Source organism: Limulus polyphemus, unplaced genomic scaffold (genome assembly GCF_000517525.1).
Source record: "Limulus polyphemus unplaced genomic scaffold, Limulus_polyphemus-2.1.2 Scaffold1551, whole genome shotgun sequence".
In the NCBI taxonomy this organism is placed as follows: Eukaryota; Metazoa; Arthropoda; class Merostomata; order Xiphosura; family Limulidae; genus Limulus; species Limulus polyphemus.
The window spans coordinates 53984-66198 of NW_013667161.1; the positions used below are offsets into that span (position 1 = coordinate 53984).

General features: G+C 32.0%; 1 protein-coding gene across 1 annotated transcript in view; it reads right to left on the reverse strand.

The window, feature by feature from the left end:
• Positions 1 to 10179, reverse strand: part of LOC106464061 (DEAD-box helicase Dbp80-like) — a 29940-nt gene extending 19761 nt beyond the window's left edge. Inside the window, exons 1-3 of the mRNA XM_013924172.2 lie at positions 10010 to 10179; positions 4092 to 4176; positions 2811 to 2949 (exon numbers count right to left, since the gene is read on the reverse strand). Coding sequence (XP_013779626.1) covers positions 2811 to 2949; positions 4092 to 4176; positions 10010 to 10072 — 287 coding nt within the window. The 5' untranslated portion in view covers positions 10073 to 10179. The remainder of the gene's footprint in view (positions 1 to 2810; positions 2950 to 4091; positions 4177 to 10009) is intronic.
• Positions 10180 to 12215: the final 2036 nt, after the last annotated feature.

Below are 12215 nucleotides of genomic sequence, written 5' to 3' on the forward strand. Positions count from 1 at the left end.
TTCCTTTCAGAAATGAAACCTGATATGGCAAGTTTTTTCTAGACGATACTTTGCTATGCTGTCTGGCTTACCTTGCTGATTTATTCAGAAAGTTGAATGAATTAAATATTCAAGTACAGAGTTTTAACAACAACATTTCCAAATCACAAAATAGGGTAAAAGGATTTCATAAAAAGCTTACTATGTGGGTGGCTAGTGTTGAAAACAAATATATCTCACTGTTCCAGTTACTTAGTGATATCAAAGCTGAAAACGAAATAGCACTTGGTTCTGGAGAGTTTGCAATTATCAATGGGCATTTGAGCCATCTTAGCAATACTTTTATGAAGTACTTTCATGAAACTGAAAATTCTGATGACACAATTGACTGGGTTGTAAATCCTTTCAGTGATAGTCATATTTGATGTTTCTGTTTCATTATGTGTTTAAGAGAAATTAATCAAACTGTCTACTGATCGCATATTATATGCTAAGCTGCAAGAAAATTAAATATTTAATTTTTGTTACACTGTTTGGACAAAGTTTGGGGAATTAGGTGATGCTGCAATTATAGCACTTTTATCATTTCCAATTATATATACGTGAGAGCAAGGTTTCTCAACTTTGATGACAAAAAAAAAAAGACGTCTTGTCTGGTCCCCAAACATGATCTCATCCTTGCAGTGACCATAATTCGACTGTGCATCAAGATTATGTCTGGAAAACAGGTGCAAAAAACATTAATGTAAGTAACTTTTTATTTCTCATGCATAACTGCACACTGGTTTGTTTATATCTCTTGTTTGGCATTTTATAGCCTTCCAAATTATATATTTAATTGGTATTCCCCTCATTTCGTATGTAATTGGGATACTGTTACTTAAGAAAATCTTGGTCATCAAATGCATGTAGGATGAGGGTATTGTGGTTTGTGTGTGTCCGGTGAGGGGTATAAATGATAATGTTGAAAATTAACTAGGGGTGCATTACTGGAAAAGGTTGAGAACCACTGGTCTAGAGTGAATGAAGTCCAGATGTTCAACACTAGACAGGGAGGAAATAACTATCTCTGTGTAATTCATGTTGTGGAAAACAAGAGTCGCAAAGTCTGCAGAGGAAGAACTGCTTGAAAATAAAAACAAAAAATATTTCAACAACAGTTGGTTTTGTAGATACTTCAACCAAACGTTGATGTTGTGAAATCACACAAAAACACAAATAAGAATTGTCTTAACACACAAGTGCCAAATCACAAATTGGTATAATGGGAGCCAGCTGTGCTAGAAGGCAGTGTCACACTACTATTGGTGGAGAGTTGTCATATGCTCATTTGCATGTAACAACACACAAGATATCAAGTGAAAACGTGATATTAGGTAGGAGCCTCAAGGCTAGCAGTGAGCATAAAAGTTTGCATACAGAGAGCAGCACTGTATTGGAAAAGCTAGGTGTGATCGGATATTATGCATTGTACACAAAATCTTTTAGGCTAACTTTCAGATTTTTCCATCAGAAGTAGCCATCAGGTTTGCATATACAGGGTAATATTTTCTAGAAAGCTCTAAAAACTAAAGTTTACATTAGGTCTTCTACTTTTTTTTTCTGATACAATTGTTTTTCTAAAAGGGCAATCTGGAGTGTATCAGAACACCTAGTAGTGCTGCAGTCTGAAAACTTGCATAAAAACAGAAGGAAAAGACAATTTCTTTGTAGGGAGAAAGTTTAAATAAAATGAAAAATTGCAGATAGCAATAGGTTATTTTAGTAAATGAAATCTTACATGCTTTTGTAAGTGACTGCAGAAAGATCATTGCAATGAGCAAAGGATTAGTATGAATAATTAAGCTCTAACCTTGTTTACTATGAAATTAAGCATGATTGTATTCAATGAGGACAGAAGTTCGAACAGAAATCAATAGCAATTGGTCAAAATAAAACACCAATCTTCATTCCTATTCCTGGTGCTCAGACACAACTTTAAAAATTACCGGTAATACAGTGTGTGTGTGTGTGTGTGTGTGCGTGCATACTGAATGTATATGGATCAGCTATCATGTCAAATGTATTATTTTACTACTTTTACTTGAGCATACTTACCTAACTTCTATTCCCAACAAGTTTTTAAAGAAATCCAGCACTAAGTGCTGTTTTTGTCAATTTTCTATGGCAATGTGGCTCTTCATACATGAAAATTTGCTGTAAAACATAACCTGATATAAAAATATCTTTTGTGTCTAAATCATGTGCAACATCACATAATGCTGTGCACATGTTAAATGTGGCATGTGATAAGATTATGTGAGTAATGACTAATCACAACTCCATTTCACAGACTGCTCCTTTCTCATCATAAGCAACAAATCATGGTCAATTTTGTAACTTGTCAGCTATATACTGACAGTTTTTATGGAGTATAAGCTAGCTTTATATTTTTGAAATTCATTTGTAAAGTTGTGCTGCATAACAGGGTACAAAATTTACCATATAATATTCTACCTGACACAAGTAAAGTGACATACCAACTTGTATTGTGCATGAATAAGTCTACAGACAAGAATTTTCACAAAAATATTATGTTTACAGAGTAAACTTTTTAACATTTAAAATTTATATTTTACATAATAACAAGTTTGTGTTGATGCTTTCAGGTTTAAATCTTAATTGAATTTACCAGAGGAATACAAAACATTGTTAAATACAAACTTTCTCAAAAGCATCAGACCATGAAGAGAGAAATTATTACATTTAAGTGGAATATTTTGAAACAATGTTTATGATGGAACATTTTTATGTTGCTTCAACTTTATAGAAGCTGCCTGTCAAATACTTACAAATTTAACTCTTCAAATGACTTAACAGAATACAAAGGAGAGTTAGGATCATTTCGCTGGACTTCAACATCATTGGTGCTTTTAATTAACTTGGATCGAAGGATCTTTTTCATCAGAGATAACTCAGCTGCAGAAATTTCTGTCATGGAATTAAAGATAACATGTTTCTGTATAACCAATAATCAACAAGTTTTTTTATTTGTAATGAATGCATACTCACAAACTCAAAACGTTCAGTAATCAATCACTTTCATAATTGTCATCTATTAAGTCAAAAATTTAAACTGAATGAGAAAAATGTGTGATTTCAAAGGTATTCATTCTTACATGTATAACTATCAAGATACCTTTATTAGTAAGAACCATTTTAGATCACAATTAGACAAGTCTGAATAGGAAGTATGTATATGTTTAATATGATCACATCACTTTTGTCAGTATTCTATTACTTTAAACAGAGGTGTTACTCTTAGTCCTATTTTTTCACTATTACTATATTACCTGCGCTAAAATGAAGTAACTGGGTCAAGTAATCATGGTTTCAAATTAAATCCTAGCTTGTTCATTATTCCAATGAATGAAATATATAATTCTACAAACTTATGACTGAAAGTCAAAAAAAAAAAGTATGTACAATAATACTTCAACCACATTATACCTGCCACAGCTATCACCAACAATATCTTTTGCCCAATACCAAGGCTCATTAGGCTGGCTGGAATACAACACAATAGTGGTCAAGGCACTATTTGTAATATCAATTGCATGAACAGTAATTGTTATGTTATGAAACAGATTAAGTAAGTGAATTGTAATTATTATCAAGTCATTTAGAAATACGAATTAGAGTAAGAATTAATAACAGTATCAGTCATTTAATTTGTACACCAGTTATTAATTATTTATAACATAATTATAACTTTAAAGAGAAGTGTGTGTAATTTGCAACAAAAATTGATAACTTGTGCCAAGATTATTACTTCAAATATGTGGTACTATAAGCCTATTCCAAAGTAACTTTTCTTATATGTATAATACATTGAGTAATTTCCTTAGAAAGTGTTCTAAACTTCATATTTAACATTATTGTATATAAAATGATAGAATAAAGGTCTATAAACTATCAATATTAATTTTAAAAGCATAAAAATCTATACTACCACTTAAAATGAATAAACTTGCATTTTCCAGGTGTTTTTAAGAACTAAAAATAACAATTATTTGTAGGTAGTTGAAAAATGCCATAGAATTTAATAGAGTATGACGCATGGATTGACCAACCTGGCTCCTCAGTCTCTCCTGCTCCTTCATTTTTTGAAACATTAATTTTTTCACTGCTGCTTGTGGATACCTTAATATCTTCCACCTAAGTATAGATGACAAAGAAAAAATATAAACACAGATACTTAAGTGAACCAAACAATCATAAATTTTGTTAAACAGAACAAATTTATGTTCCACTCAACTTATATATTGTCTCAATAATGACATATTATCCTATATTAATTCAGCTTGTAGCATTTGTTGTACGTATATCTAGCTAGTTCTTCCTACAGTTCTGAAGGTAGATCGAACAAACTTGATAGGTAGACTTTACGTGTCCTGGTAGCATTTCCTGATTTATTTGGTGTAGACTCTCCCCCACCTAGTATGTATCAAGTGAGGCTAAAATGCCTCCGGAAGTTTACTGAGGCATGATGGGGGACTAAACAGTAGGTTTCAGGGTCATTGAACTTATGCCTGGCATCAATTTTTGTGTTTCTGGCCACCCTCAGGATTTCAGGGTAACCAAGTTTGCAATTATGTTCATCCCCCACTCAAAAAGCTAGCAAGATATATCTTGTTACATGTGCCCAGGTACCAAGACAACTGTTCTTAATTATTTTTTTGGGGGGTGATGGTGGGTATAGACCCTCATTGGGATAGCTATAGAAATAACTTGTGATAATGGAGGAGCTTGAACGGTACATTGGGGCCTCTGTCAATCAAGAGGGGATCTTTGAACCATGTCACAGAGTGCAGGAATTTTATGCAACAACAAAATGTTCATACCATCTAGTAGGAAACAATAGAATACTAATTTTTAATGAGCTTTTCCAGTTTTTCCTGATCCCCACTCATACTGTATGATACAAACTGCTTCACTTCTCACAACTGTTCATTAGTATTGTGTAACATGTTTTACAAGAAAAAAGTCTTGGTGGTTAATAAGGTTCTTTTTGAATAAATATTTAAGGATTATCACAAAAAGCATTGTAATTAATGGATTTATATTAATAACAGTCAATGTGATACGAGGAAGGAGATTTCTTATCTCATCAGCTTGTTAAAAAAGTTTTGATAAGATTTATTTAAACAGTACGAATGCTTTGGTAGATGTTATTTCACTCAATTCTTAAGAAGAATTTTGATAAGCTTCTTCATATAAGATTAATTTGTAGGCTGAAATTTTATAGTATATTTATATATATATTAATGTTTAACGCATACTGAAAAATTTTATTAGTACAAAAAAAAAACATTGGGCACAAATGTTTAGTTTTCTGATAAAGCAGGTGCTACAATCAAGGTTTCCTAAAGATCAGTTTTATAACAATTGTGGTATTCTCAAGTGCACTCATTTCCCTTAATCAGGTAGGATAACTAAATGTTTTGACAGAAAATGTTATGTAGAATTAAATTTTATTCTCCAGCTTTCACTGAGTTGTGAAGAATAAAAGAGATAGGACACAGTGTATAGCAATGTGAATCAATATTCATTTCAACAACACACAAACAAAGGTGACACGTGTGATGAAGAACGGTACAGTTACTGGAGCTTATAGAAATCCCTATGAAAAAGAATGTGTCCCAGAATAAGAAAACAGCATTTAATACAAGAGAAAACAATAATGATATTCTTTTACAGGGTGTGTGCACTATCCACGTCACTGTTGGCAATTTTGATTGAAACAGATAGGAAGCTGTATCCTTAAGGTATCACCAAGATGTTCAATGAAAGATTTAATTAAAGAATGTTTCTTGTACTCCAGATGTTGCGTTAGTTTTGTGAATGAAATAGAAATGCTGATAGAATTTTGAAAACCTAACTGTTGTTGTGGGTAAAAAAAAAAATCTAAAAATGCACTCATCTGGACAATTAGTAAATGTCTTGTTTTAGAAAACAACAATAAATCTTGTTTTAACACACAATTAAAAAATTATACCTATTTGAGAACTGGCTTTACTGCTTCCTACAGCCCTAATATAGTTAACTTCCGATAAGGTACTCTCCCTCTGCTCACAACATTAGCTTTTCTCATTTTGTGCTGCCCTCTACATGCAAACTTTTTCAGAAATGCATGCCACAAGCCTTCATCCTCCCTCAGTTGGAATCCAAAGTTCCAACACGTCTCTCATGCAAATCATCATTCGTCACCTCTCCACCAATAGGAGAGCACTACTATCACGCGACCCTACCAAACTATAACTTCGATGTTTGGCAGAAGACACGAGCACCAGAAGATTGTAAGGAGGATGGGTGGGAAGTGTGAACGTATTTATCAGAAATACATTTTCATTTAGGAAAATTATAACTTTGAATATCTAACAGCTACATGTATGTTATAAAGCTAAAGCAAAAGTATAGAATGTGGGCATGCTCTCATCAGGGGTTGACAATATTTATTATTTGTTTCTACTCCATTTAGTCAGAGAACTTTGAAGCTTACATGTCAATAGGGCAAGTAAACATACTTAATTGTCTAGACACACATTTACAGGAGTGGAGTTATCTGAATCAAGACAAAATGCAAAAGTTTAGGTTTCTCATGGCTCGTGGGTCACATGACAACACAAAACTGAAGTTTAAGTATTTTGTTAAAGGTTTCTTTTGAAATAATAGAATTAAAACTTAGATAACCTAAAACTTTGAATAACAACATACATTATAATGTTAATTTCATTAACATACATGGATAGTAAAGATGTTTAATTAAATTTTGAATATAACTCAGTGACTTGCACAGAAGTGTTTAAAGGGCTAGCTGTAGCAAAAGGGATAAGGAATATAGCTATCTTGAATATTTCAGAATTTATCTTTTAAATGTTTTCACATTTGATCAGTATCTCCAACTAATTTAACTGTCCAATTCACAGCAGATAAATTTTATCTCATATCTTCAAAAATTGCTTTTTTTGAAACTTGAAACCAAAATCTCCTTATTCCTTATCTTCATATGCGGCAAAACATCAAATTTAACAGAACAATAATCACTTGCACCCAGATGTTCCCTAATTTCCACTCTCTCAACCATTTCTATATTAGAAGTTAACAATAACTCTAAAATAGCATTGTTTCTAGTAGGTTCCTTGACCAATTCATGAATAAAACCATTTTAAACAGTTTCCAAAACCTTTCTCCCTCATGGTTTGACTAACATTTCTCAATATATATGCCTGAAATTAAAATCACCCATAATTATGATCACTTGCACCCAGATGCTTTCAAATCTCCAGTCTTTCAACCATTTACTAGAAGTTAACAATAAATCTAAAATAGCAGTTTCTATTGGTAACTGGACATTTAGACACCTAAAAAAAAAGAGAAAGTAGGACATTTAAACATCTAATAATTTTATAGAGGTGTTAAAACTTTTAAAATTTTGCAACATACTTAAAGGAAGAATTTGTTGATTCTCAACATAAATGTCTAATTGTCATAAAATGGAGTAAATTTAAACTTATAATATAAGAAACCTAGATCTAAGTAAGTCAAATAATGGAGTAGATTTAAAATTTTAATAAAATAGGCCCAGAGGCTAGACCTATACAGTTCATAAAATGGAGTAAATTAAATTGGTAATGTAGTAGGCCTAGATCTATACAGTTCATATAATGGAGTAAATTAAACTGGTAATGTAGTAGGCCTAGATCTATACAGTTCATATAATGGAGTAAATTAAACTGGTAATGTAGTAGGCCTAGATCTATACAGTTCATATAATGGAGTAAATTAAACTGGTATTGTAGTAGGCCTAGATATATACAGTTCATATAATGGAGAAAATTTAAACTGGTAGTAGAGTAATCTGTTGTAATTGTTGTTTTATTTTATAATACACAAGTGGTGTCTAAATGTCCTGCTTCATCATTTTTATAGATGTCTACTTGTCCAGTGTCTAGTTTTTCTGGATTCATTCCTAGTAGGTTCCCTAACCAATTGTTGAAGAAAACCATCCTGAACAGCTGCTAAAACCTATCTCCCTTATGAATTAACTCTAAACATTTCCCAAGCTATGTGAATAAAATTAAAATCTCCCATTATTATAACCTCATTAACAATTGAAATCTTTATCTCACTGTAGAATTTTTCATTAACTTCATTAGTTTCATCTGGCAGTATGTAACAAATTTCATCTAAAAAACCTTCTCCCCTTATAAGAATTTAACAGAAACCTGAATAGATTCAACCATTAGCTTTGATATCCTCAACTTCAAAAGGTTATAACTCACATTTTACATAAAAAACCACTACTACCCCCTCTATTTTAGAACTCTATCCCTATTAAACAACTTAAAAGCCCGTATTTCAAAGAAATTTCTGTCATCAAAACTGTCTACATCTACCCAGATTTCAGTTATTCCCATTGTATCTAAATCTTCTGTTCCAACCAGTGCTCTAAAGTTATCCATTATATTTCTTATACTTCTAGCATTACAAAAACAACAGTTTAGCCTACCATTAAAACTACCTTTGTACCTTGTTCTCACTGTACTCCTCTCTAAATCTTGTTATTTCTTCATTATTCTGGTCCTTTCCATTATCTACTCCTAGCCTAAGTTGCCCTTACAGTTGTGTTAATAGCCCTTACAAACAAACTAGCCCCTATCCTATTTAAATGTAAACCACCTCTGACTCATTAACCTGATAAATACAATTTAATTTTTCTCATGTATTATATACAGCTTCTAACAAATAATGTTGATGGTTCAAATACAGAATTGATCATAACTTACGACTAATAATATTTTTTATGAATGTGTTATTTTTAAATTAAAATATTAAAAATTTCATAAAATTCACTCTAGTTCATCATAATATTAGGCAAATTAAATTTGCAGTTAATCATCATTAGTTTAAAAAAAATAATGGGAAAAATGAACATGAGAGAGTTATTTTTTATTTTTATATATATATGTTTTCCAGGTATTCAATTCTCCAATTTCATCGTGAGAAGAAATGAATCAGTGACACTCATATGTTCATGAAAGGATTACAGAAATATACCCTTTTGGGGGCAGCAGTTCTAAATAGGGTAGATGTGGATGATTAACTGACAGTTTATCTTAATCGTAGTTGAAGACAGTGTGAAATGCTTGTTTGAAGTTCTACAATTTTTGTGCTTTGGACTTTATGACTACTGTCAACAATGACAACCACTGTTAATCACTAAATGTGACAGAGATTATATGACAACTATCACGTCTTAATTAATGGAACACAAAATGAAACCTGTAAAAACTGTTGCAAACGAATAATTTAGTTAAGTGTAACATCTCAACAAAAAGTAAATATGAAAGAGTATACCTTATAATTGCGAAATCTCAATGCAGTATGAAACAGTGAAATAAATATCCCCTGAATCAGTAAATGGTACTGTTATATACGAAGGGCTATCAGTCACCATAACTTGCAAGTACAGTTAAACTGATGCCCACTACAAAGTACAATTGTATTAATAATAATCGCCATTACGTTTATGGAATAAGAAAACGCACCACAATTTTACCTGATTTAATTTGACACAAAATTAACTTGTAAAATTTTTAAATCTAATTCACCACTTCTCTTTATTAAACTGGTTTTGATATATCTTTTGAACACTTATTCAGTTCTTGCTTTGTTTTAACATGGAAATACAATTTAATTTTAAAAGATAAGCCTACATATGAAAATTATTAAAACGGATTTTCCCCGTTGGACTTAAAATATTGTTACCATTACATTAGCCTCAAACAGTTCAGTGTGTGTCAACGAAAAGGGCGAGAATTATTTTAAAATGTTTTTAGAAATCATCATAAAAGTAATGGAATTCAAGTAGTTATTTACTAGGCGTATTTAATTTTCACTGGGAGTGGAACACGGAAGCGAGATTCCAGTGCATATATACTAGCAATAGCATATAACTACCGTCTGTCACACTGTATCCTCTTATTACCTTCTTATATAGACTTTTCTCTTGCTCGTCTGTATATTTAGCCCAGTCTTGTACAGTAGCCATTTCACTAAATAAAAACTGATAAAAAATATACTTTTTAAATTTTTTTTATGTTGAAAATTTATGGCGACATTTATAATTTTGCATTGATATTTAATAAAACATACATTTCCATAGCGCCCTCTGTCAAATATAACAATTACAATAAAGAATAAATAAATAATGAAGATTTTACACTTCTTTTGCATTATTGTAAAGTATTTCTGTTAGATATTAAAAATGTTCAAGGAAATATGAATATTGACATACAGACTGAAACTTAAGCCCAGATATCTGATTAACCTATGATGAACATCCGGCAGTAATAATTAATATAATTATTTCATGCATATATTTTTCAGGTAATTGCATTATTCAAAAAGATATAACTTTGTAAGGCTTGATAGGTTCGAATCAATCCTTCAAATTTATATTTACAACTTTTCATATCTTACCCGCAATAGCTCAGCAGGAGAGTCTGTAAAACATAAGGTTTCTATACCAGTGGTGGGCGGAGCACAGTTAGTCTATTGTTTTAGGTTTGTGCTTAAGAATAACCAAACAAACAAAACTCCCATATCTTATTTATATGCCTAATTTCGAATTTTTATTTTTTTAAATCTTATTAATAGTATTAAATATTTCCGATATAAAGTTTTAACAAACTTTCATCTTAGTATCTTATTACAGGAATCTGGTATTTCGGATTTAATTCTTCTGGTTCAACTAATATTGAATGTTAAAACAAAAAGTAGAATATAGACGGCTTACCAAATAAAAATATTCTTGTTAGTGGGCTATCTATTGAAGTTATAACAGTTCTACTATCGTTATACTGCCCCCAGTGGTACAGCGGTATGTCTGCGGACTTACAATAGAAACTGAGTTTCGATACCTGTGGTGGGCAGAGCACAGATAGCCCATTGTGTAGCTTTGTGCTTAACTTCAAACAAACAAACTGTCGTTATAAAGGGTTGTTCACGTTTTATGATAACCATTTGCAAATCTAGTAACTTTGCTTCTGACCATCCGCGTGGTTTGTGTCTACACAGATTAAAATCCCTAAAAATATTTGCTGCAATTCAGTTGAAGAACAAATGGTGCTGGAAATTAATCGCTTTTGGGAGAGCATGATTACACGAGTTTGTGTTGTTAAACTTCTCAACTTAGACTATAGAAACACGCACGCTCGTACATTTTTACGTTTCGAAGGAAAGCATATCTCTAATATTGAGATGTAATCGATAGAGTTAGATGTTGTGTGACCTCAGAATGGAACACAACAGGCTTCTCTGCGACCAACAACTAGATCGGTCTAGGTTAACAGATAGTGAAGAAACTATAAAGAGCTTGTCACTGCAAGTAACGAAAACATAGTTGCCTTTTGCAAGTAAAGAAAGAACATATGTTGAATCTGTAAACATGATAATTTTTATGGATTTAGCTCTACAAAATCAACACAAAAGTCATATTCATAAGCTTCTCCTCAGGTGTACAGACTAATTCTCAAAAGCTGTGCGAGCTGTATTTGGTACATGTAATGTGGAAGAGTTTCATTACATTGGACAGAGTATATGTCTACATAATTGTGAGGTATTTTACGGCCCGCGTATTTCTCTCAAAGTACTCAGTTTAAGCCCGCTAACTGGAAGTTCGAAGCATATCAAGTTACTGGGTGTGTGTCTGTTATCTCTCCAATCTCTAAGTAATTTAGTCGTGATGAAAGGGTCGAATCAAGGAAGGTGCATAAGGAAAATCTTTACTAACAAATAACAACAACTTCAATCACAAGTAAAACAAAGGTAAGGGTGTCTATTCAGCTGTGTTGAAATGGCAAGTAAAAGAAACAAAGTGAAACTTTACTAAGTTCTCCCTCACCGGTCCAGTGAGTGCTTCCCTGCAAGGTAAACTACAATTAACTGTAGAACGCCAACGTGGTATCATTATGACCCCATACTACTTGATGCTAATGATTCAAAATTTATCGCTGGCATTCTGAGATTAAGTCAAATTACAAAATGAAAATAATCCCAAAGTTAAAAAATATTTTAAAACAGTAAATGCTAAAATCTTAGCTAAACTAAAATAAGTGTTACGTCTCCGTTCGTTGATTAATTTTCCGTAAATTCGTTCCGACGAAACTTTAGCGACACAAGTCCTTTCTTAA